The sequence below is a fragment of the Eumetopias jubatus genome, unplaced genomic scaffold (assembly GCF_037043125.1).
Source record: "Eumetopias jubatus isolate StellerSeaLion01/CBP00866 unplaced genomic scaffold, mEumJub1_p1.0 scaffold_16, whole genome shotgun sequence".
NCBI classification, from domain to species: domain Eukaryota; kingdom Metazoa; phylum Chordata; class Mammalia; order Carnivora; family Otariidae; genus Eumetopias; species Eumetopias jubatus.
Window position 1 is genome coordinate 14244079 of NW_028274822.1, and position 27064 is coordinate 14271142.

Here is a 27064-nt window from a genome sequence, read left to right on the forward strand (position 1 = left end):
GTACTATTCTCACTGCTTTTCTATAATTTTGATTATATCAAAATGAAAAGTTACCAAAATAACTAAAGAGTAGAGGGAAATGGCAGGTCCTTCCTCCTTGGAACCCATCCTAGGCAATCAAGATCAGCTCTAGAACAACAATATAAATAATGTATGCTCACAGAGATGAGGAGGGGAAGGAAATGCAAAGAAAAGAGCATTTACGATGGGCACCCACTTGGGCTTTGGGTTATTCTGCGGGGATCAATCCTGGGAATTGAGGTTCCACCCCTCAAGGAAGGACCCCATTCACAGTGGGTGAACTAATAACAGCCACATCAGCCTAAGCCATTAAAAGGATGTTAAGGGGGCACTTAAGACTTAAATTTACCTTATTTCCACTTAGGCGGCCGCAAGCCTCATTGACCCAGTGCCACAAATTAGCTAGAAAAACAAAGTAAGGATTAGAACTTCATATTATTTCATCTAATTCAGTATTATCAATCACTACGTCAGCTCAATATTTCTTTAAACACAGTCCTCTGCAAGTCTTTCAGTGAGAGTTCCTGAGAGTGAAAACATTTAAAAGAAAAATCAACCAATTCAAAGACTCCTCCTCCCCCAAACAGAACTTTCTGATCTCTGGAAAGCAAAGTATCCTCTGGCTAATGTTCCATTGAACTCCTCTGGGCAGACTCAGAGCTGCTGTTAGGACTGGAAACGTTCTCATTCCCTTTGCCACTTTCCCATGACTCCAAGGGACGGGGCGAGGCACTGCAGGGGAATGACGAAGACAGGTCCAGGGCATTGCCCTTCCAGTAGACTAGCTCACACGGATGTACAATAAAGGAAAGTGCAGGACGGAAGGTGGTCAGACCCCACTGAGTTCCAGGGGGCCTCAAATCCTTTTCCACTATACCTGGTTGCTTCTCAGGAGGAAGAGTTATGTTCCGTGGCATAAACAAAGCACATCTCCCATTAACTTTAAAAAACAGAAGTGATGGGATTCCTGGGCAGCTTAATCAGTTAAGCGTCTGCTTTGGGCTCAGGTCATGATCTCAGGGTCCTAGGATGGAGTCCCGCATTGGGCTGCCTGCTCAGCGGGGAGTGTGCTTTTTCCTCTCACTCTCCCTCTGTGCGCTCTCTCTCTCTCAAATAAATAAATAAAATCTTTTTTTAACAAAAGTCAGATCTACGAAATGAAAAAAACCTATGAATTTATGTTCTACAAAGATACAATTTTACCCCACTTCCACTGATTATTTGATGCTAAATTCACTATAAACACTGAAGCGGGAGGCTGTCCATTGTCCAGGAGATGATCAGGTCATGATAACAGCTAATGATCCCTATCACCTGAACTTGCCCGGTTCATTTCACTTCCCTGAGTCTCAGTTTCTCCAGCACGAAATGGGAGAAATAGCAGTGCCTGCCTCCTGGTGCCGTTGTGATTTTGCGAGTACGTGTAAAACGCGTAAGCGGGGCTGGCCCAGAATAAATGTTCAATATATGTCAGGTATTGCTAGCATCTTCATAATTATTCTTGCTTCCTTTCTATAGTTTTGAAATTACATAAAAATACAGTTACCCCAAATTAAAGGAAACTTGTAGCTCTTTCCTTGTAGGGATCAGTACTAGATAATCACAAATGGTACTAAAAAATGACATTTGTACACAAGGAGATACTCATCTCTCTCTCCTGGATGCCTGCAAAAGCCCTCCTAACTGGTGTGTCTGCAACCAGTCTTACTGTACCCATGAATTTGTTTTCTATCCTACAACCAGAGGGCTAGTTTTACTTCTCTTTGCTAAGGACCAGGAGCGAGCCTGCAGGGCTGCATCGTCTGGCCCTGGCTTCCCTTTCCAGTGTTTCTCCTTGCCGGCTCTGACTTTCTGCACCAGCTGCATGAACCTTAGCCAATTCCAGAGGGCTTTCAGGGCTCAGCTCCTGGTCTCTGGGAGGCCCTTGCTGGCCCCAGGGTCAGACCACCCCTGTCGTCTGCTCACCTGGAGCTCTGCAACTTCCCTTTCAGCACTCGGCCTCATTCTGGGGGCCTCACCCTGCCCTGCCCGCTTCCCCAACAAGGGCACTCGCTCTGTGCTGCTCAGTAAGGAGCCCCCAGGGCCAGTCCTGCCCCCGGGGGTGGGGGGTGAGGAGGGAGGGTCCCATGTACGGATGAAGAGAGGGCTAACAGTTCTTTGTCCTGATTCAGTAACTGGTAGGCCCATTGTCCTTCTCACTGATAAGATATGGCAGGAAGAGATTATTGCAGAGACAAAAAAAAAAAAAAAAAAAATCAGAAATCTGCTTATCTCTCATAAATGTGACTCCACAAGTGATCCTCATCATCTGAACATGCATTATTCAAAACCCTTGTTACCAGGTTGCTAGGGAAGTGGAGCGGCATCAAATAAAAATACTCAATAATGAGTAGATTCTTAAAAAAAGTCATTTAATACCGTCCTCTGCTTAACATGGGCATCTCCAAACACCATCTTCCCTCTTTAAAACTTTTGATGGCCCAGCGTTATACAACGTGACGTTAGTGGAAAGAGCAAGATAGGCGGGGTTTCAGGAAGTTCGCGCATGTGATGTGGGAGCGCTGATCAAATCACAGCAAAGCAGAGGCAGACGTGATAAACCCCTGAGTAACCCAAAATGGAGAAAAGGATAGTAAGACAACAGTGCTCCCAGAGAAGGCGATCTGACCACGAAAGCATGAAGAAATCTCTCAAGGAATCCTTTCTTAAAAATGACACTCTCGGGGCACCTGGGTGGCTCGTCGGTTAAGCATTTGCCTTCGGCTCAGGTCATGATCCCAGGGTCCTGGGATTGAGTCCCGCATCGGGCTCCCTGCTTCTCAGGAAGCCTGCTTCTCCCTCTGCCTCTGCCCCTGCCCCCCTGCTCATGAGCATGCGCGCTCTCTCTCTCAAATAAATAAATAAAATCTTTTGAAAAAATGACACTCTATTAGCCTTGTGTAAACGTCAAATATGCCGTAATGTTAAAAAGGCACTATCAAATAACTGTTTGTGAAGAAATGATTTCCAAGAAAAAAGGTAACCCCGGATGATTCGTTATAAGAATGAGCACTTAAGGGACGCCTGGGAGGCTCAGTTAGTTGAGCATCTGCCTTCGGCTCGGGTCATGGTCCCGGAGTCCTGGGGTTGGGCCCTGGTCGGGCTCCGTGCTCGGCGGGGAGCCTGCTTCTCCCTCTCCCTCTGCCTGCCTTCCTGCCTACTTGTAATCTCTCTCTCTCTCTGTGTCAAAAAGAATGAGCACTTAAATTTTACTGAAAACAAGAAAACTTATTTTCACAATTTTATACTCATATTTTAAGGTAAGACCCCAATCAAAACTTCCCGTCTGCCATTTACCTGAACACTTGTCTCTATTTTAAGCGGGTGCATCAGACATGTTGGTATTCTTGGATGAAGGCAACCTGCTCATACCTAATGATGCATGATCTACCTGCCACGAACACACAGCTTACAAGTCATCAGCTTCCTGAACCTGGCGTATTTTGTTTGCTTACACATCCACAGGCACCATGGGTTTTTGTTTATTTGTTTGGCCAGAGAACAATGAATCAGGTATAAAGGGTATTTCACCTCAGTTTAACTGCAACCAGTATCAAGGCACTTACTCGAGGCTGATCACCAGAGACAGTCATGGGCAGTATGTGCATCTTCCAAAGCGTACACCTAGAAATGCATCTCCTTTCTTTAAGCATAATTTTCAAAAACCATCATAGACACAGTACCTGTTAGCGCCTTCCCTTTTTTCCTATAATAAACACCAAAGATGACAGCAGCAACCAATGCCACGGATATGAAGAGAAGCAGAATAATTAAACTGGGCAAGTAAATCGGGGGTTCTGCATTGGAAGAAAATGAGAAAAAGGTGTTAAAGAGTGTTTAATTTAATTCTCTGATTATTTTCATTCTTGTTTAAAAACAAAACCCTCTGAATCAAGGCCCAGAATCAAGGATGTTGGTCTGGCATTGGAGAAGGGGGACGGTCCCTGACTGTAGGTGTGCAGAGAGTGTGCTCACCTCCAGAAGGGTAAACCACACTGCAGACAGCCCCACACTTGGTGTCACTCCACGGAGGCCAGTTCACGACCGTCTTTAAAAGTGGCTACTGTAGGGGAGTCTGGGTGACTCAGATGATTAAGCGTCTGCCTTCGGCTCAGGGCATGATCTCGGGGTCCTGGGATGGAGTCCCGCATCGGGCTCCCTGCTCAGCAGGGAGTCTGCTTTTCCCTCTGCCTGCCACCCCGCCCCCGCTTGTGCTCTCTCTCTCTCTCTAAAAAATAAATTAAATCTTTAATAAATAAATAAGTAAAAATGGCCACTTTTTCACAACTCTAATTGTCTTGATCATGCCATCCAGTTCCATCTTTGCTTACCTACAGAACACCTCAATCTCTCCAGGTGGATGGCCTCTGGGGCCAAAGGAAGCCCCTATTCCAAAGAACAACATGGCACCAGGGTTCTGCCGGTCATGAGAACAGAACCGTGGCCATCCGGCGAAGCGTTTCAGTATTTCATCTACAACACGACATGGACTTAACCATTTCTCCCATCTTCTTTGATCGCTTCCTTGCTGGAACCTTTATATCATGAAGTCTTGGTTTACGTGCCCTGGTTTCTGGGAGTCTCACCTCTCCACTCCTTCTCTTTTATTTAAAGTAACTCTTTATTCCCGCCGTTATTTTCAAAATTATCTTTAAAATGGTCTTTTTTACATGCTACCCTGGGTAACCCCATATCCAGAATGCTTAAATATCCTCCTGCTTCCCAAAATGTCAAATCTAAACCCCCAATTGTCTTAGTTCTTTAACCCCGTTAAACTGCGGCCTGGCTTCTTACTGCTGTGTGTCCGTTTCCAGCGCTGCCATATCTGGACCCAGCTCCGCACAATCTCACGCCCCTGGGCAACCAGCATCCACCATGAACTGTCAACATTCTGTCAGGCTTTGAAACTGTACTTAAGATAAACTTGATCTACAAAATGTGCCCTATATAACAATAGCTATGTTCTAACTCCGGTTGGTGACCAAAATCTTCCACAGACACCCCTCCTGGGACCGCCACAATCCTGCCATATTTGGGCATTTTAATTCATGTTTGTAGCTCAGTTTCTGTTCTTTCTTTTTTTGTATATATGAATTCTTTATTGTTATCAATTTCTGAGTAAGGGAATTTTCTGAGGAAATTTTCAAGTAACAGCATATGTGGAGTTAAAATACTGATAAAAGTGACCACAGATAAGATGGTCCCGATGAAAAGGGAGAGGTGAACCCCTTCAGACACAGCATGTAATTCGGAAGAAATCCAGAATCGCTGACTAGACTGGGCACATCTATAGCCAACAGGTTCTGTTTAAACATACCTCTTGGAGGCTTTGCCGATGACAGAGAAGAACTACAAACCACATCTGATTTATCCGTCCCATGACGTACTTCTGCCTCTCCAAGAATGCTACAGCTGTAGAGATAAAGGTAGTTAAGTGCTTTGCTTTTATAATCTTGCTTAAAAAAAAAAAAAAATGCTCCAGAAAGGCTCTACTCTGCTAGATTGCTAGCTTCTTCAGGAGAAGAACTGAGAGGTCTTCCTACACGTTTGAATTCCCAGTGGCTGTCCACACGTCGGAAGGGTGGACCAATGAATACGCAAAAGTAAGCACCGCCAGGATTCTCTAAGAACCACTCTGACACTATCGTCCAAAAGAAGGTGCACTGGTGTCCTCGGTGAAGAAGATTCCAAATGCCTCAATTGCCTTCGGTAGAGTGATAAACTTTTGATGAAAGCTCTTTTGAAGCTGAAACACAAAAAATCTTTTCAACATCCAATAAAGCTTGGATAAGTGGATCAGAAAATAAGTATCTAATGAGAATTAATATAGTGCGGGGGGACGCCTGGGTGGCTCAGTTGGTTAAGCATCTGACTCTTGATTTCAGCTCAAGTCATGATCTCAGGGTAGTGAGATCAAGCCCTGTGTCAGGCTCTGCACTCAGCAGGGAGTCTTCCTGAAGATTCTCTCTCTCCCTCTCCCTTAGCCCCTTGCCCCCACTCTCTCTCTCTCTCTAAAATAAATAAGTCCTTAAAAAAATATTGGGACTATATTAGTATTTAATTATAAGCATGCAATGAACGGACCCAGAAATTCCATTATATATATAGATATATATGCACACACTATATACATATAATTCTACTATACACACACATATACACACACACTCACATTAAGTGTGAAACCCAGTATATATAAAGTGTATGTGTATATATATATATATATATATATATATATGATGATTCATTGCAGAATTATTTATTACCATGACAGACTAGAAACTACCTGAATGACTACCAATAGGGAATTTATTAAGTAAAATTAAGGTACATCTTTATGGTACATCTCTACCAAGATAAATTATGGTACAAACCAAGAGTTGGCAGCAAATGTTTTCTAAGCTACAAGAAGCCACGAAGATCTAAGTGAACAAATACAGAATGAGCTTCCTTTAGCATATATTATGTTAAAAAAAAAACCCAAGGTGTTTAGAGCATGCAAACATTTATATACACAGGATGCCTCTATATGCACACACACTACACACACACGTTTCTGGACCAATAAACCAGTGGTGCAGGGAAGCTGGGAAGCGTGGGAGTGGCGAGTAAAGAATAAACATTGTAAATCATTTTCAAGTAACTAAGGTTAAGAAAAGGACAAAAGAAGCTGCAACTGTAAGTCAAAATTTCAGTCCAACCGAATCTGAAAAGTAATATGGAGTTCCTGTCGCACATGAGGCTGAAGATGAGTTGGACTGGCTTGTTTTCCCCATGCCGAATTGACAGAATTTTCCCATTCTGAAACTGGGTTTGAGCAGAAGCCTCACCAAATAGAATCAGTCCGGTTTCAACCTAGTCTGAGACAGTGCAGGTTGAGTATAAAACCAACATGCTCTCCTGGCTCCTCTGCAGTTGCCACTTACTTGGTCCAGGGTTTGCATTTCTCGGTGGAAGAAAAGGCATCAGAGAAGTAGCCTAGTAGGCAGGGCTTGCAAACTGTGTCCTTGTTGAGCTGCACTGTCAAAAAAAAGAACGGACAAAGGACAAGCAAAACAAACAAGGACACTTAGAGATCGGCCAGGATGATGTTCCCGAGGACCAGAGATCAGGAGCTGCCCCCTGTGCCTCTGGCCCCCCGTTCCCATCCCTTTCCTCCTGGCTTCAGAGGGCCCCCTGTCCCAGCAGAAGGTTATAGACTTGTTTTCAGCAAGGTAACGAACATCAGTATCTGAGTTAGGTACTGACCCTCGGCTGTTCAGAGCCACTGTCCTGGTCACCGATCCTCTGTTTCCTAGCTGGGGAGCCTGCTGTCTCCTTTATTTTCACCAGGCACATGTCTGCCCACCCCTTTCAGCCTTTTGGGATTGTATCATTCTTCGTCTACAGAGAATGACAGCCCTTTTCCCGCCTTGAAGGGAAACTTCCTGTCCTGACTCCTTCTAACCCAGATAAATCTTACCAGTCCAAACACCAGAGTGATTGTAACACACTTCTCTCAAACAAAAACATTAACAAAAACAACACCCCCCCCCAAAAAAACCCCTATAGGTCTCTCTCTTAAACCAAGAGTTGGCAGCAAATGTTTTCTAGAAAGGGCCATACAGTAAATATCTTAGGTTTTGCAGGGCCTCTGATTTCTGCTGTAATTACTTAAGGCATGAAAGCATCGTAGTCAATATCTAAACAAAGAGACGTGCCTGTGTTCCAATTGAACTCTATTTACACCAACACAAGTGGTGGGATGGATTTTGGATCCCTGCCTTAAGCCACAGCAGTGAAAGCAGGAATTGATCCTGGTTAGGAAGCTTTCTTCAGCTCTCTCACATTCCTCATCAGCTACATTATCAAAATAGGACAAGTCTCCAATTTCCTACATCTATTAGCCTCACTGCAACTGACACGTGATGACCCTTTGGTAATTCCAATAAAGAAGAACATGGGCTTCCATGTGGTATCATAATCAGGCAATTGACTAGTGTCAAAACCACAATTTACTCTTGAAATTAGTAGCACTTCTGTGATTTATTGTCATAAATAAAACACTAAAATAAGGAATTACATTTTCTTTGTCCAAAGTCAAATGCATTTTTGATTTCTGCAATTGCCTCAATCTAGTAATCTGAGTCACCTTGTAATGATCTTAACAAAATCCCAGTTAACATCTAGCTGCTCACATGAATTCAAACAGCTTTTTACAATATTAACACAGTCTAGAAGAGTAACCCTTAAAAACAAAGAGACTTCCTAAGGAGCCACAAGTCACACATAGCCTTAAGGGCATTAAATCCATGCTCTTGACTTCCACATTGACTCTTTGAAATGCTGACCTGCCAGGGGCATCCTGCAGGTTCTCCTTTCTCTTTCCCTGGACACAATCACCCTTTCCCCACTTTACAAAAGAAGGCACGCTGCTTATCCACTCCAAATCTTGCTATGCCAAAAAACAAAAACAAAAACAAAACAAAACAAAAAAACCCCACAACAAATCAAAATACTGGTAACAGCAAAGCTCCTGCGATTCAGAGCCCCTCCCTACCAAAAGACTCTGGGCCTTGTCTTGGAATCGAATTCATAAGGGAGTTGGCTGTCGTCGGGAGACTTATTTTAATAATTAAAAAATCAACGGATGCCTGGGTGGCTCAGTCGGTTACTCATGATTTCGGCTCAGGTCATGATCTCAGGGTCATGAGATCGAGCCCCGAGTCAGGTCTGCTTGAAGATTCTCTCTCTCCCTCTCCCTCAGCTACTTGCCCCCACTCTCTCTCTCTCTCTCTCAAAAAAAAAAAAAAAAAAAAAAAATCAAGTCAGACTTTTTTCAAGAGAAAGCTCATCTGGTTTAGTTGATACATTTGGTAATAAGGACTGACTGTACCAGTGAGACTCTGATGGACATTTTCCTCCATATGAATTGAAATGAATACTATCTTAATTCTCCTAAGCCTGTCCAAGTCTTCTGGGTTAAAACAAGATGCCTCTAAGTGAAAGATTAGCAGGTATGAATAATCATTTGTTACACCTTGAAAAAACCGCTTGGGGGTATTTTCCAGAAATCAGGAAGGTAAAGAACTCTAAGAAATACGTTTCTGGCAAAAAGGTACCTATTTCTTTACTTTTAACAAAACTGAGAACACAGCTGAGTTCTTAACTGAGAGATCATTAAAAACAGCTTTTGAGGGGCACCTGGGTGGCTCAGTCGTTGAGCGTCTGTCTGCCTTCAGCTTGGGTCACGATCCCAGGGTCCTGGGATCAAGCCCCGCATCGGGCTCCCTGCTCAGCAGGAAGCCTGCTTCTCCCTCTACCAGTCCCTCTGCTTGTGTTCCCTCTCTCGCTGTGTCTCTCTCTGTCAAACAAATAAATAAAATCTTTAAAAGCAGCTTTTGATGTCAGACCACTATGTGTCCTGGACATATAACTCAGAGAGTGTTAAAAGAACTCACTGATACTCCTCTACCAGAAGGCTTCCTTAGCCATTCAGTTATTCATGTGAACAAGTTTCTCAGCACTTAGTGGAAATAGAATTAATGTTGAAATCTGTTACATTTTAGCAATAATATTCAACCATGAATATATGAATCAGAAAAAAAACATTCATTATTAAGTTCATAAAGCTTTTACAATTATAATATAGGGAAATATATTACTTTTTGACAATCCTGTAATAATTGTAATAACAACTTAGTCCACAAGTGTTTTAACTCTTAAAACCTTGAGTCACAGGAAATTTTTTAAAATTACGATCTCAAATGGGTACATAGTTTTGATATGAAAGTGCATGAAAAGGTGATTAGTAAAAGCCCTCCAAGCATAAAAACACATTAGTATAAAATTCTTTGGGGAAGGTGAAATGGATACAAATCAAAGGAGGGGACAAGAATTGTATAAATCTTCCAACAGTGAAGGACGATGAGTGCATTTTGAAAAGGATGATGGGGGCACCTGGGTGGCTCAGTCGTTAAGCGTCTGCCTTTGGCTCAGGTCATGGTCCCAGGGTCCTGGGATTGAGCCCTGCATCGGGCTCCCTGCTCGGCAGGAGGCCTGCTTCTCCCTCTCCCAATCTCCCTGCTTGTGTTCCCTCTCCCACTGTGTCTCTCTCTGTCAAATAAATAAAATCTTAAGAAAAAAATAAAAAGGATGATGGTGTTATCAAATTGCTACGGTGTTTAGATTCATTGAATTCCATTTTTAAAAGTGTTACTGCTGTTAAAATTCCTTGGAAACTAATTCCTTAGCAACTCTTCAAGTTAGCAATAAAAAAACGTTCGCCGCCAACTTAAAAATATTCCAGGGGCTCATGGTTCTTCAAAATTCTTCCGGGGGCGGGGGGGGGGGGGGGAATGTGCGCCAGTTAAAAAAAAAAAAAAAAGTCTGAGGCCCCCTGAGTTACCCCTGCCCCTGCCCGCCTAAAGGGGGATCCCAAGGTTTCCCGGAGGGAAGAGCCTTCCCGGGAGCACGTGGGCCGCGCGCTCCCACTGCCCTGGAAGAGCGTAACCTGGCCCTTCTCAAGGGGCCCCTTGAGCTACTCCAGCGCCACCTGGTTCCCCGGAGCATTAGTGACGCAGGGACGCCCCTCAAAGCCCGCTCTGGCCCGGGCCGAACTGCACGAGTCGACAACGAGCCGCGGGGTGCACGAACCGAAGCCGTACCCGGGTGCTGGGCGCCGAAGCCCGGGGCACACTCCGCGTTGCGGCGGCAACAGTCACAGTCGGCGCTCCAGTGGTAGCCGGCCGTGCAGGCGCAGCGCCGCGGGGCCGTCCGGTTGCCGGGCTCCACCGCCACCAGGGCCTTGCCTGCGGGAGACAAAGACATGGCTGCTCACCTTCCACCTCGAGCAACTCCCCAGCACGGGAGCAACAAGCAAAAACCCCGACACGCGGGCGCGGCTCGCAAACGCATCCTTCAGGACAGTAGGTTTCGAGAACTCCCCCAGTCCCCTCTTCCTGTGCTGGCACTAAAACATCCCAGTAGGGTTGGTACCCTCTTCAGTAATTAAGAGTCTTGTGGTTTTTTTAAAAGTCAATTTTCATATTAGGAGGAGGATTAAGAACTGGGGAGTTTATGATCCTTGACTATTTTGGCTAATGCCAAAGAGACTTCACAGCTTCTTGGTTTTTAGTAAATTCAAATGTGAGAAATATTCTGAACACGAATGCTAGATTGAACCTAAGAGAATAGGGTTCTGAAGACTGGGGATTCATCTTGGGATCCTGCAGGACCACAGGTATTCAGAGTTGTGGAAACAGGGGTCACAGGTAATTAGAAAAGGGACCGCACTACAGAGGCTGAGCCTGATGACACGCTTGAAGTGAATCTCCCTAAATACTTAGGGCCACCCATGTGTTACTTGTCTCTTCTCACAACACATAGCAAAGTGCTCTCATTGTCCCAAATCTCCTGCCCTTTCCAGTTTCGGTGGAATAGAGGTCATGCTGACACACACGGTCCATCTTCATTATTTGTTGACTCCTATTTGCAATTTCACCTACTCACTAACATTTCGGTGTAACCCCCAAATCAGTACTCCTGGCACTTCTGCAGAACTTCTTGGACACATGCAGAACAGTGGAAATTTTGAGCCACGGACTGGACATTCATGCTCTCAGTTGAGGTCAAACAAGGTCACCCTCCGCCTTCTTGTTACAGCTCTTAGACTGGAAGTGAGCTTCCTTTTTGTGGTCGACTTAATGTCCCATTTGGGGCATTTCTGCGCTTTTTGTTAGCGATTCCACTGCTTACAACGGCCCACAATCATAGTGTTGAAGTGCTATCTGCTGTTTCTAGGCCCAAGAAGGCTGTGATGTGTCTCATGAGCAAATACATGTTAGATAAACTTTGTTCAGGTGTGAGTTACAGAGCTGTTCGTTCTAAGTTCAATGTTAATGAATCAAAATATTTACTAAGGTGTCTAAACAGAAACACACATAAAACAAGGTTATGTGTGGATCAGTTAACAAAAATGTTGTGACTAGAGACTCATAGGAACCTAATCCTGTATTTCCGCTAGGAGCAATGGTTTAGCATTTGCTAGTTCAGAACACTGACATTATTCTCTGAATAATAAGAATCAATCTGCGCGTGCACACACACACACGATGAAACACAGTAATACTATTTGGAACAGAACTTCTACCCCTATAGGACCCCCATCTCACTTGGATTGTCCCAATAACCCATGGACTTACACTCTTGAGTCCTTATAGGAGTTTGTTATGGACTGATGTTTGTGTCCTCTTAGAATTCATGTTGAAATCCTAACCCCCAATGTGAGATGGTACGAGAAGGTGCAGCCTTTGGGAAGTGATCAGGCCATGAGGTTGAGATTCGTGCCTTTATAAAAGAAACAGAGGAGAGCCTGCTTCCTCCCTCTCCGTTCTTCACGATGTGGAGGCACAGCAAGAAAATAGTGTCTTGAAATCCTAAAGAGGGCCCTCACCATGAACCCAACCATGCTGGCACCCTGTCTCCCACTTCCAGCCTCCAGAACCGTGAGAAATAAATGTTTGTTGTTTAAGCCACTCGGTCTGTGCTATTCTGTTATAGGAGCCTGAATGGACTAGGGCAGAGGTCCAGGGGAAAAATAAACAGGCAGACCAGAACCCTGTCTCCTTCCGCTGTCTCAAGTTACCGCCAGCAGGGAGGGTATGCTTCCTATTTCCATTCTTTTCAGACCAGAGCATGGCGAACCTGGAGAAATCTTCCTGTGTCCCTCCCGTGTCCACTCTCTGAGGCCCAGGTCATTTGTGCAGCACTGAGGCCAATCTGCATAAACATGTGCATCATGCACACAACAGACATGGACAAGGGTCACTCCCGTGGAAAAGTCTAGTTCCACCACCCCACTCAATTATGAGTGAATGAAGCCTGTGTGGTGACGAACAATTTTGACATATTTTTAAATATCTTAATGTACCAGGTTTGGGGCTTTAATCAACTTTGGCAGTAGACAGAATGAATCTTTTCTTTTTAATAAAGATTTTCTTTATTTATTTGACAGAGAGAGACACAGCGAGAGAGGGAACACAAGCAGGGGGAGTGGGAGAGGGAGAAGCAGGCTTCCCGCGGAGCAGGGAGCCCAATGCGGGACTCGATCCCAGGACCCTGGGACCACGACCTGAGCCGAAGGCAGACGCTTAACAACTGAGCCACCCAGGCGCCCGACAGAATGAACCTTTATTTCCAAGGGGCAGCAGTGAGTCAAAGTCATTACTAAGCAGTGGGAAAGAAAAAAGACTTGATCAGATGTTTCTGCTCAGTGGAGTTTCCATGTTACCTTCTGCCGCTATAATCTGCCAGCTATCTCTTGCCCACTAGAAAATTATGATGTTTAAAAAAAAATACTTAACTCCTAGTTCTGTCCACTGCAGAGAACCTATGAACAAGGATCAGTCCGGTAGCAACGAACCTCCCTAGCACCCAGACTGAGGTTGCTAAATAAGATGTTCCACTGGAAGCAATCAGGAATTCTTAAAAGAAATGGCTGATTCGAGGTTTGAGGCAGGGAATGTCCAAGATGAACCTGGAAGCAAGGAGAGCTCTTAAGATCACCTGGGGTCATATTAAAGACTGTGGCGGGGGGGGGGGGGGTAACCTGGAAGAGGTGAGACAATCTGAGGACCCATATACCTAGGAACTGTAATAGATTAAAACACCTCAAATATGTCTGAGTGGCTGAGTTTATCATATTCATATAAATCCTTTGGAGAAAGCATGGAAATCAAGTCATGATTTTGAAAAGTGGTAAATAAAGCTACAAGCATTCATTCTGCCTCTCCCGTATATACTGTACTTCAGGGTAAGGGATAGTTGCCGAGGGAAGCTTCTCTTCATAAAGCATTCCAGCCATTCATGAAGAAGGAATGATAGAAGGTCACCTTTCTACAGCTCCTCATGAAAGTGGATCTAGGCCATGATGGTCAACAGCAGTTCATATCACAAGAAGAGAGATAAACAGCTTCTATACGACCCCTGACATAACAACATTATGCCACCTCTGGTTTTGCAAAAACAAAAAACAACAAACCAGCTTCTGATCAGCCTTCTAGATCCAACAACCACTTATAGGAAATATAGGAGACAGAAAAATATGTTAAATGACACCAAGGGAATGCAACCAGCAGAAATCAGACTGTGACCCACAGGATTCCTGTAATCCACAGGATTAACAACATGGTTTCTCCAACAGAGATTAAATGGAAAAAGAAAAAAAAAAGAGAGAGGGAAAGGAACCTCTAGCTTAAGGTACATATTTTGATTCTGATTCCTACAATTAAACTATAATTTGGGAAAAATTTTTTGAGTCCAAAAAAAAAAAAAACTGTAGCAGTCTAAGATCAAACTGTAGAGTTAGTAAGACACTTATGGTTCAGGAGAAAGACTTGAGAGTAAGATCTGCTTTGAATCCTGCTTCACATTTGTTAACCTTGGAAAAGTCACCCAACCTCTCCTGGTCTCCGTTTCTTCCTCTTCTAAAATGGGATAACTGTGGTTAACTGGCAGGGTTTCTGCGGAAATTAAATAACACAACATACACAGAAACATTGTGGCAAGATTTTGTCAACTGTAACACGTGTGTTCTATGATTAAACTGAGACACAATTGTATCCCAGGACGAAAGTTCTAAATGAAGAATGTTAACACAGTCCTTCCGGGATCGGAAGCACTTACCTCTGGGGGTCTGATGTCGAAAACGTCTTCCCATGCCCCTCCAGAAGAGATGGCACTACTGTAGCTAAAAATAGCACTTATCTCACTCCCCACTGGCATGACTGACTTACCTGTGTCACAAACTTTATGCAGCAAGCATTTATCTTCTTCATTCCAGGTGTCTAAGTATTCATCTGGGCCACAGGGCAAGCATACACTTTCCGAGGTAGTAGTGCATTTAGAAGACATGTACTTTCCTTCAGTTAGAAGAAAAAAAAATGCAGCAATGAAAAATAACCCCCAAAATAACAACAGAACAACAAAAATACAGCAATCTACTGGGCCATTTAAATGACTGTGACCCCAGGAAGTCCCCTCACACAGTATGATACATGGGACGAGACCAAATATCAGTGATGGGCTCCTCAGGTCTCCCAGCTGGCTAAAATAACCTCTCCTAGGGGCGCCTGGGTGGCTCAGTGGGTTAAGCGGCTGCCTGCGGCTCAAGTCATGATCCCAGGGTCCTGGGATCGAGCCCCATGTTGGGCTCTCTGCTCAGCGGGGAGCCTGCTTCTCCCTCTCCCTCTGCCCCTCCCCCTGCTTGTGCGCTCTTGGTCAAATAAATACATAATTTTTTTAAATTAAAATAACCTCTCCTAGACTTGCTCCGTCTATGGTCAAGGCCACCTTTTAGTTCATCTCAGTAAAAGATATCCTTCCCACCCCACACCTCTGCTGACCAAGGAAAAGGATGATGGTTTTCAAATGTGCCTAAAAAACTTGAGGGGCAAGAATTTCATTTTACCCTTTCCCTCCCATCTTCAATATCCCCTCTACTTCAATTTGGAGTGTTAACTTATTTTGTCCTACCATCTACTGTGGGCCCTCGGTTAACAGAAGGACCAGAGTACCACACACACGCGCACGCACACACACGCACACGCACACCTGCACGCTCACAAAAATCACTGGTCTTGGTTCTGCACATCTGAGAAATAGTTATAGCTTGAATATCTAAAGGATCTTGATGTAATGTAACCACCGTTTCTAGAACAATGAGTGAGTGAGGAGCCTGCGGACGTTCACTGAGGCTGTAGAAATCCTCAGCCACATTCTGGCAGTGCAGATATGGGGAGGAGGTAACCAGTCCACCTTCTGCCTCTCAACAGGTGTGTGAGGAGAAGGTATGATAGGGTTTAGGCAATTTGCAGCAGCAAAAACTCCACTATGGTTATTCGCCCCAGAATTTTTTCTGTAAAATACTTTTAAATTGCATTTTATATGTCAAAAGTTTGAATTGCAAAGTGCTAAAATATGGTTTTCGTTTTTTTTTTTTTAAACCTTGCTTTCTCAAGAAATAGTGTTTTGGAAAACTGTATTCCAGCATACATTAAGTACTAGTTTCTGCAACTGCTTTTAAGTGATTTTTATCTATTGAAAGGTTTTTATCTTCAGGGTGACACACATTACTACCTGCCACTACCATAGAAAGTCTACCCAATTTCTTTTTTTTTTAATCTGGAAGGATTGAAATTATTCCTTGGATTAAAAAAATAAACGAGAGCCCCACCCACTTTTGAGGAACAAGGAAAGGTGGCTCAGAAATACAAACCTGGTTCACATTTATTACAGCATCGTCCGAAATGCTCATAATGCCTCTCACGGGTACACGGAGGGGTGATCTGAAAAGTCACCTGAAGAGAAAATTGACATCAGGTGGAGATTTTGCACAAGTCCCTTCTGGATAAAATAAAAAGTGAATCACTGAATTCCATTTCTGAAAAGCATAAGAAAATACCATAAACAGTCCTGAAACTGCTCTGTGTGATATTACCTACCCCCAAAATGTCACTTTCGTACACTAGCCCATTCCCCACTAAGAATGTATAAAGCCAACTGATACTGACTTAAAAGTCCATTAAAGCATTTAAAAATATTCTGGTTATGGGACACGCGGGTGGCTCAGTCAGTTAAGTGTCTGACTCTTGGTTTCGGCTCAGGTCATGATCTCAGGGCAAACTGCTCCACGCTCAGTGGGGAGTCTGCTTGAGGATTCTCTCCCTCTCCCTCTGCCCCTCACCCTGCTCATGCTCTCCCTCTCCTTTCCTCTCTCTCTAAAATAAATAAATAAGTCTTTAAAAAATATTCTCGTTATGCTCATGGTAATATGATGGATTATGGTCACATGGCGGACAAATGCTCATCAACTTGGTCACAAAATTGTAGAACACAAGGAGGACCCTTAATATATGTATTATATACCAGGGATGTCAAATTTGGTCTTACACACTTTCTCTGATTTTTTAAAAGGTGTTTAATACTGCTTACTTTTTTAGAATTTAAACATGCATAGGATTTTTTAAAGTGGGACAGCAAGATGTCATAGGAACGCTGTGGGGTTGGAGCTCAGAGTCCTGGCTGAGGGAGTCCTCACCGCCTGCTGGCTGAGGGGAACCCCCGCCCCCGACAAGCTGCTTAAGCTTTTTGAGCCTCTGTTTCATTTCTGTATGATTCTAGTACAAATATAATTTCCAAATCTTCCCGTCTACATAAAACAAAACAAAACAAAACAAAAAGCCAAGTCCCCTGCAGTCACTCAGAGATTCTTATCACTGTGCCACAGAAAAGCTCTTCTCTGCATCAGCTTTCTCAGATGAGAGAAACAACAGTCCTGTTGACAGGCGGTCACGTTGGACACTGAGCACTGCGACTCGCCGACCAGCTGGGCCTGGCTGAACAGACATCAAATGCTGCAGACCAAGGATCAAGTTCCCTGCTGGGTCTCAGGGATCCAGAGTTATAAACCTTGCCTTCAAGGGGCTTACACACACCAGGGGGTTTACCACCCTCCCCGCCCCCCCCCCCGGCCCCCACGCAGGGGCAGATGGGCCCCTACCTCAGCTGGAGAAGGTCAGGGAGTGTGTCCTAAGGGATGTGACAAGTGAGCTCAGTCTGCAGGATAAAGAGAAATCAGCCAGAAGAGGGAAAAGGAACTGGCAGGGGGAAGGTAGGGGAGGGGCAGGGAAGACGACTTAAGACCGTGTGAACAGTTCAAACAGAGGCACTGGGGCCTGCAATGGCACGTGGGATGGGGGGCAACGAAGGCCCATCAGCAGAGTGCTGGGAGACAACACAGAGCTCACAGAGGGCTTCACTGGCATACTGGATTGAAGGTGTAGAAATAATAGAGCTTAGAAGAAGCCATGCATCCTAAAATACCTCAGTTACAGGAGGAAATTTTATTAAGAGAGCACCACATGCCCAAAACCCTAGGCTACCTGAGTGGGGTGTGAGGGACACAGCCAACATGGACCACTCTGACCCCGCTCCGGCCAGGCAAAGGGCTTACAGGGTGGGGGTCGGGGGGGATGGGGCAGGACAGTTACACTGAGGTCAATGACAAGGTCAAATGTGTTCCTGGAGCCAGCTGTGCCAGGAAGGTTGTCTTTGGACCAGGTCGGGCCGACACTCCCCGTGGACACGGGATTCTGTGAATTGGATGCTCTCCATGCCTTCACTGCAGGACGAGGGCTGAAGGACAAGAGCAGTGAGCCCAGTGGAAACTAGCAAGAATGACCCAACAGAAATCACCTCTCCTTCCTCTTCTCTTTCTGTTTTTACGGGAACCTGCTTCTCCGTAGGCACCCCCTGTCTGCATCTAGCACGGTAACGGACGCACATGGAAGAAAGATGAACAGAAGCAAAATGGTAAAGCTGAATGTGGTCAATGCAAATTTGAACAGATCGGATTCCTCTGAGCCTAATGATAAGCGAACGCTCCTGCCATGTTGATGACAAAGGCAAACAAGAGAAATATGTGGTTGGGCCTCATTTCAGATGATAAAGGTTATCAATTGCTTCTGACCCATATGAAAGTTCCAACAGTCTCTGTAAGATAAGCACAGGCTTTATGTTACACACAGAGAGGTTCTTTTTAGGGGAATTTGGTAAGAGGGCTACCCCATGTAGCTAGCGGCTGGCTGCTTAGCACGATGTCAGGCTTCTGCCTGTGTCCTGGGCTCCAAATCCTGGTTCCTGTTGAGCACCATCTGACGTGAGCAGGTGGACAATTTGTTTACCCATTTAGGAGTGTGGCCATGATCCACTTAACCCATTGTTTAACCCGGGGGTTTTACACCTCCTGGCAAAAAGGGGGAAGTCTACTGATTCCAGAGGTGACCAGATGTCTCAGCAGCTCCTAAACAGAGTTTCACAGACTGTTCCTTAGAACTCATCTCTCTCTCCTAAGCTCCTAAGCTTACTGTGACTCTATACCTGGACATGTCTTCTTTTTTAAAAATGAACATATAATTCACATAAAATTCACCCTTTGAGAGGGTACATGTCAGTGGTTTTCGGTATATTCACAGGGCCGTGCAACCACATTGCTATATAATTCTAGAACATTTTTATCACCCCCAAATCGACATATCTACTTGACAGAGCTATAGGATTACAGATCTTTTAAGAAGCAGCACCAATTTTGCTACTGGAAAATCTGCAATGGTGAGGCCGAAAATTAAGGTATTAATCTAATTTGAGGTGCAACTCAAACAGAATGTTATTTTGTTCTTTAGGCACATTATATACTTTGCAGTATGTCTTCAAACCTTCAAAATGGCAATGCATCTACAACTTAAAAGGCTACATACAAATATACATATATTAAAGGAAATGTGTTTGGGGGTAAATAAAAAGAGTCTGGAAAATTCTCTTTAGAATGCCTGTATATTCAGGAGAAGGCAAGCCATGCCTTTGTCCTTTTTCCTCTTCCAACCTAATTCCCTCTACCAACTTTCTTTCCCTCCACTTGCAGAGATGCAGCTCCAGGCTGAACCCTTGTACTAGAGGACTCTGCAGCTCCCCAGACCTGCGGTGGCTGCCTTGTGCTGGTCTCACTCTGATCCCACGCTCCTCTCCCAGGAACAGGCTCCAGGCTGCTCTCTGAATCACAGTACCTGTGTTTGTAACGATTAGGAAATCCAAATCTCTGATTTGCTGGCCTGTCTTGTTTCTGCTGGTCCCCTGGGGACTTGTCTCAAGGTGCTGCAGGCCAGGCTGGCTCTACCTGCCTGCCTCCCAGCTTCCAAGTCCCCGAGTCCTGCCTGCTAGGGCTTGGTTTCCAGTTAGCATGCGCTAGATCTCCTTTATGCACTGGAGCTCCTGTATGCCAATCTCCTTCTGCCTGGATGCTTTGCCAGGCACATCCTTTGAATGCCATGTGTGGGTGTGAATGAATGGATGTCCCCTAGCCCCTCCCAGTCCCATCCCTCCTTTTGCCTACAGATTTTGGTCCTGATGTCTACCATCTCACCAGGCCCCTGGAGTCCCTGCTGGTCCTCAAGGCTTCCCTTCCAACTGCTCAGAATTGGGGCCTAACTCCACCCTCCAAGACCAAGCTCTCAATGGTTGAGAGTTGGTGGCTGTTATTACTGATAGCGATGGTAGTAAGGCAGTAATTTGATAGAAAGCTCTTCCTGCTCCAGTGTTACCGAATAGGGGAATAAGGACTAGGGGAATTTAGCCTAAGGCTGCAGTCAGTGGGGTGATTTCTTAGCCCACCTACAGTCTCCTTTTTTGCTCAAAATGCAAGAGCAAAAGGCCTTTGGTAACTAAATTGAGGTACACAACCTTTTAGTTAACTAGATCTTTTTTTTTTCCCAGTTCTCCTTTAAGATTGACTTGTTTCCTTCTAAAACAATAGAGCTTTTGAACCATCGCTGTTTTCATTAAACAAATAAAGTGGAACCACTTTTTAAATTTCTAGTTATTAGGGGCGCCTGGGTGGCTCAGTTGGTTGAGTGTCAGACTCTTGGTTTCGGCTCGGGTCATGATCTCAGGGTCATGATCTCCGGGTCGTGAGTTCCAGCCCCATGTCCAGCTCCACACTCAGTACTGAGTCTGCTGGAGATTCTCTCTTCCTCTCCCTCTCCCTCCCTCTTCCTTCTCCCTCCCCCCCACACTCACGCAGCAGCTCCTGCTCTCTCTCTCAAATAAGAAATAAACAAGCAAATGTCTAGTTATTAAATAAAGAACGTGACACAAAATTCAAAAGTAACAACAGGCTTTGGGGGAAGTCTCCCTGCCACCCTTCTCCCAACCACTTCTCCTAGTAGGACCAGTGCGACCATTCCCTTTGTGCATCCCTGGGCAGGTGTAGGGGAGAACTGACCCGTGATCCAATGGGGAAACTATTCTACAAAACAGCTGCTCTGGAGGCCACCCTCAGGTCAGGTCTGTTTGTAGCACTTGTGTTTGGGGAATACAATGGTTCTTATAAGTCTTAGTGGGGAAAAAAGCCAAAAAACCAGCCATGGGGCCACCTGGGTGGCTCAGCCGTTAAGCGTCTGCCTTCAGCTCAGGTCATGATTCCTGGGATCGAGCCCCACATTGGGCTCCCTGCTCGGTCGGAAGCCTGCTTCTCCCTCTCCCACTCCCCCTGCTTGTGTTCCCTCTCTCGCTGTGTCTATCAAATAAATAAATAAAATCTTAAAAAAAACAAACAGCCATGTATCGACAGGGTCCTTCTACAGTTCTTATAACCTACTAAAATGAGGTCTGGCCCACAGAGTTTATGTCAACTAACTTTTGTTTTCTAATAGACTTCCCCTGAATTAATAAGGAACACTAGAGTCTGTTTATAGCAAATAGGCTTTACATTGCCCACCCACCCACATAAATTCCTTGGAAAGTGCTAAAAAAGGGAGTTAAAATGGCAAGATGATATACTTAATTCATTTGCCTTTGGTTGCTTGACTTTCTTGTATGTTTTGTGTCATGTGTATGTTTTTTCCAAGGCATACAGGCTGCTGTTTATTTTGACAGATGACAAACTCATCTTGAACAAGCATGTCCACAGTCAGTGCAAGGCTTTGGGAGGCAGGGGCAAGATAATAAATGGTAAATCAAGTTTCTCTTTATAAAGCTACATGGATTTATTTCCCAATGCAAAGCCATGTGGGGTCTAATTCTGAAAAAACCCGAAGCCGAGGAAACATGACCTCTCTGTCAGTGGAGCGACAGAGACCAGCAGGTCTATATTTAGATCCTGTAGGGAAGGTTGACTTAAATATTTATTTTTTGTGCTGTTAAGCAACCCAATTGTAGTGAAAGTCATCATGGACACTAAAATTACTTTCTGGCCCTACTGAAAATTCCTGCTGACATCTAACAAAGCAGAAAGAAGCTTGGCTCCTTCTGTCAGATCAAGGGGAAAAAGAACCCAACCCAGAAAAACAAATGAGGGATTTTCCATAGATTTTATTCTATAAAATATCATCCGTGACTATATTTGAGAAATTTGGCTATAATTTAAGTAAAGATGGTATCAAATTTCTGAATGTTGCAGAATTGAAAGATGTGGTTTTTGTTAAGAGAGAAACTATGAAATGTGAAACTAACACCTCACAATAGTCCTGCTGCCCTTAAGAAAAAGCATCTTTAAAGAAAGTCACCACTGAATACAAAAGTACAAGGGACCTGCGTCCCCCAGAACACCAAGAGAACTGGTTTACTAGCATGGTCTCACGCCAGAAAACTGTCTCTGAAGACTCTGTTTCCAGAAACAAACAAACAACAAACAAAACGGTGATAAAGATGATTGAACAGAGCAGAGCAACCTAGCAAAGGGGTTGCTCCTCGAAGGTTTCCTTGAGCGACTTTTTCTCTTAGTCGGCTGCGAAGACAGGCCGGAGAGCTCTGAGTTTCTCCCCTCACAGACGTCTCAATTAGTGTGCAAAACCCTTCACCTCGAGATGTTCTGAGGAACCTTGGGGTCTTGCTCCTTTCTTAGTTCCTCTCCTCCAGAAGTTTCCAGATGCCGTTCTCTACTTTATCTGTTCTCGATCATGGCACAGTCATACGTCTATTGATTAAAAGAAAGCATCCCGCCCTCATGTTTCTTGGTTAAAGTTCATAACTAGAAGTGGAAATGACATAGGCGTCATCTGTAGCTCAGAGGTCCGATAAGACAGGTTTCTACAGAAAAAAAGAAAAATGAAATACTAACTAAAATAAAGTCTGATGTGCCCGCATGTAGGAATTCAGCAGAACAGAGGGAGGGGCCAGGAGAACACGGGAAGAGGGGAGCATGAGACCGGGAGGAAGGGCCCGGCCAGGCAGCCCCACTGGTTAGGAGAGTCGGCTCCAGGACAGGATTCTTCCACCCAGTGCTCAGAACTGAGCTTCCCGATTGGCTGGGATAGTAGAATGCTTGACATTGCTTTAATAAAACTGTCTACATTTCTACAATTTGAGGACAAAGGGGAGGGCAATTCTAAGCCTCAGTCTTCTCACCTGTAAAATGGGGCTAATCACCGCAGGCCTCGCACTGCAGTGAGGATCAGATGTGATAATCCATGTAAATGAGGCAGCAATACTCAGAAAAATTAAGGCTCTGCTTCCTCACGTTGAAGCTGAAGACCTCTCTGGTAACTGGTGGCAGAATGAAGTGAGGTAACCTATTTATTCGCTCAGCACAGCGGTAGACCCCTGGCCATGGTCAGTGATGGGGGAGCGGGAATTCTGTGCCCACCCAAGCAGGATTAGTAAGCATCCATTACTTACATCAGGTCATTCCCTGAGGGGGTAAAGGGAAGACTGTCACCAGAAAGGGGGAACAGGGTGGAGAAGAGAGAAAGAAAGAAAATTCTGAAGGCCCGCAGTCTCACTGAGTGCACCATCCCTGTTTACCTGTAACCTAGCTATGACCAGTAAAGGTGCTGGCACAGTATTTCAGCTGGGTGACTGGAAAAAAATGTTGTGGTGGTGTTTTTAAGATTTTATTTATTTATTTGAGAGAGAGAGAGAGAGAGAGCATGAGCAGGGGGAGAGGCAGATGGACGGGGAGAGTCAGACTCCCCGCTGAGCAGGGAGCCCAATGCGGGACTTGATCCCAGGACTCCAGGATCATGACCTGACCAAAGGTAGACGCTTAACCAACTGAGCCACCCAGGCGCCCTGAAAAAAATGTTGTTAATCAAAGAGGTTTATTTTTTTAAAAGCACATAAAAAAGTGCTTTCTCATAGGACTGAAATCGTGACAAGTGGTCAGACTCATTTCAGTGGTTTTCTGTCTGGGGGTTCAGTCTGTGACACAGGCCACACTTGGATGAGGGCAGAGACAGTTTACTCAGGGCGTCTGCTGATAAAGCGGCTGCTAGATTATATCTGTCAGTGATTTCTGTTAACTAGGACATAACTGAGTTATGACCAAATGCCCTTCTACACATTCTCATTTTAAATAAACTTGATAGAATTTCAAGCTTAGAGATTTACAGAATATCAGACTCATTTTCCTTTTGTACAAACCGAAGCTTCACATTCCACACTTCAGAACATTACATAGGCACCTATGGAGACAGTATGTTAGAAAGGCACAAACATGGGCGCCTGGGTGGCTCAGTTGGTTAAGCGACTGCCTTTGGCTCAGGTCATGATCCTGGAGTCCCAGGATCGAGTCCCACATCGGGCTCCCTGCTCGGCAGGGAGTCTGCTTCTCCCTCTGACCTTCCCCCCGTCTCATGTACTCTCTCTCTCTCATTCTCTCTCTCAAATAAATAAATAAAATTAAAAAAAAAAAAGAAAGGCACAAACAGAAGAAAGGGGCAGCTTTTGGGGAATCCCCCATACACCACAACAGATCACCTAGCATACTCCCCTCACCTGGGAGACATTGAGCTATGGGACACGTTAAAAACTGGGAGACACCCTTAAACCAGCCAGGTACGTGGCTCAAGTCATAATGGAAGTGGATACAGAGATACAGAAGGTCTAAACAGAAAACTCCCTGAATGTTTAAAATATAATTCATTTCACAGAAATATAGTTTACACACAACTCTTGAAAAAAAAATCTGCTAAAAGTGAGGCTCAAGTACTCTCTGATTAATTAACATGAAAAGATGTCTAGTTTGTTTGAGAGACTGTGAAGGACATTATGATGGTCACAGATACCCTGCTAATTGACCTGCTATTAAAGGATCTGGAATGTGGCACCTGGGTGACTCAGTTAAGCGTCTGCCTTCGGCTTGGGTCGTGATCCTGGGGTTCTGGGATGGAGCCCCACGTCGGGCTCCCTGTTCGGCGGGGAGTCTGCTTCTCCCTCTCCCTCTGCCTGCCGCTCCCCCTGCTTGTGTCTCTCTCTGTGTCAAATAAATAAATAAAATCTTAAAAAAATAAAAGGATCTGGAACAGGGGGCACCTGGGTGGCTCGGTCGGTTAAGCGTCTGCCTTCAGGTCAGGTCATGATCTCAGGGTCCTGGGATCGAGCCCCGTGTCAGGCTCCCTGCTCAGCGGGGAGTCTGCTTCTCCCTCTCCCTCTGTCCTCCCAACCCCCATCCGCTCTTGCTCTCTCTCTCAAATAAATCAAATCTTTAAAGCATGTGGAACATTCTAAAATGCATTTTATGAATATGTTTCCAGTGACAAAGAGGATGTAAAACTCAGACTCGAAGGGCATTCATCACAGCTGGTCAAGTCCTACTGGTCTCATTGAAAACCATAAATATGAATCAACCCCCTCCCCACATAGAGACCATACTCCATAAAGAGGTTGTGATTCATTTACTTACTGTGCAAATAACAGAGTAAGGCCAGTCATTCCTTTGCCTGTCATTTGCTGTGCTTATGACCAGAAGACACATTCTGCTCTAATCTAGGGTTTAGTAATAGATAGCATCTATCTCTTTATTTATTTATTTTTACAACAGCAATAACAGATCAAGCCTTCTGATTTTTTTTATAACTCAAAAAAGCTTCATTTTTTTATTTAGCTTTCTGACTCTGTGCTTGGGCCCTCAACACTTTCACAACGATTTTCTGCTCCTCGATAAGGAAAACACACTTAGCACACATGGAACCACCATAGGCCCTGCTGACGTGTTTTCTCGTTTTGGACAACCTCATAAGGACTTTAGGTCTCACAGCACGAACTCCTCGAAGTTGGCCTGGGCACGCCACATGCAGATTTTGGTGCTTTCCCAACCTCCTTAGTATAAAGGTAAACGATTCTATTACCATGGGTTCGGGACGGCCTAGTTTTGTTAGAGGCTGTATTACAGGACAGCCTACGATGGTAGGTCAAACGCTGGACCATTCTGAACGCCTATGGACGCAGTCCCCGGAAGAGAGCATCTATCTCTTTAAAAGCTCTGCTATCATCAGACTTTCAAAGCCATCTTTACTGAGCCCTCACATACTTAGGCAAGGGGTTGGCTGGGTGCAGGACTAAAGAAATTAGCCCATCCCTGGCCTCTCAAAGTGATTAGCACCGGACACAGGCACAGACAGACAGACAACTGTAATAGAGACCCACATGACAGCACAAGAGCTGGTCCATGTACTGGAAAGATCCAAGTCCTGCTAAGTCCCTGGATTTGGCCCTCCCTGGTCATGGGCAGGGAAGGAGAGAGAGCAGGGCCTGGGCTACATCTTCCCCCAGATCCAGGACTGGGAAGCAATCACAGAGGGAGATGCACAAAGCCCAGAGGGCAGGGGTGAGGGGCGCAGACAGAGCAGGGAGAAGTGAAGGCTGGTGCTTGGGCAGGCGGAGGGAGACAGAGGAGGGAGCAGTGGGAGGCCCAGGGAGAAAGAGAGTGTCCTTGCTCATAGTCCACAGGAGAAGACCGACAATAAAATGCAATCTGGGGGAGTCTGGGTGGTTCAGGCGTTGAGCGTCTGCCTTCGGCTCAGGTCAGATCCCAGGGTCCTGGGATCGAGTCCCGCATCGGGCTCCTTGCTCAGCGGGGAGCCTGCTTCTCCCTCTCCCACTCCCCCTGCTTGTGTTCCCTCTCTCGCTGTCTCTCTCTCTCTCTGTCAAAAAATAAATAAAATCTTTAAAAAATTAAAAAATAAAAATAAATGCAATCTGCTTGTAATGACTATGACAAATGAAATAAAACCGGGTGAGGTGATGTGATGAGCTCAGGAGGGGAACGTGGGGTCAGATGACATTCAGTGGAGACCTGGATAAAGGGAGGGAACAAGCCATGTTCACAGCAAGTGTCAGGAGGAGGAGTATTGCCCGTGGCTATAAGGAACATTTGCAGAAGTCCAAGAGTGTGCAGGGCTTGATCAGGAAGAGCAGGAAGGCCCCTATGACTGTGCAGTGGGGGGTGGTATAGGAAATCACACAACTCATTACATAATCACCCAGATCTTGAGGTAATACACCCCCGCAGCGCCTGGACTGTGTGATATTGACTGTAGGCTCCCATCCGAGGGTGACTGACACCATCAAGGTTTAAATAATTAGCACTTCATGCTATTTTCATTACCAGGCAGGAATTACAACATCTGCCATAAGAGGTGGAAATTAAAAAAAAAAAAATGAACTATAATAAGATGCACATAATGTAAAATTT

At 45.0% G+C, this 27064-nt stretch overlaps 1 protein-coding gene and 1 pseudogene across 1 annotated transcript in view; both read right to left on the reverse strand.

The window, feature by feature from the left end:
- Positions 1–27064, reverse strand: part of TNFRSF11A (TNF receptor superfamily member 11a) — a 51163-nt gene that overhangs the window by 13102 nt on the left and 10997 nt on the right. Inside the window, exons 2-8 of the mRNA XM_028102985.1 lie at positions 16316–16397; positions 14835–14960; positions 10707–10850; positions 6987–7080; positions 5378–5472; positions 3744–3857; positions 371–423 (exon numbers count right to left, since the gene is read on the reverse strand). Of these exons, the coding sequence (XP_027958786.1) occupies positions 371–423; positions 3744–3857; positions 5378–5472; positions 6987–7080; positions 10707–10850; positions 14835–14960; positions 16316–16397 (708 nt within the window). The remainder of the gene's footprint in view (positions 1–370; positions 424–3743; positions 3858–5377; positions 5473–6986; positions 7081–10706; positions 10851–14834; positions 14961–16315; positions 16398–27064) is intronic.
- On the reverse strand, positions 25467–25797 carry LOC114208774 (large ribosomal subunit protein eL34 pseudogene; annotated as a pseudogene).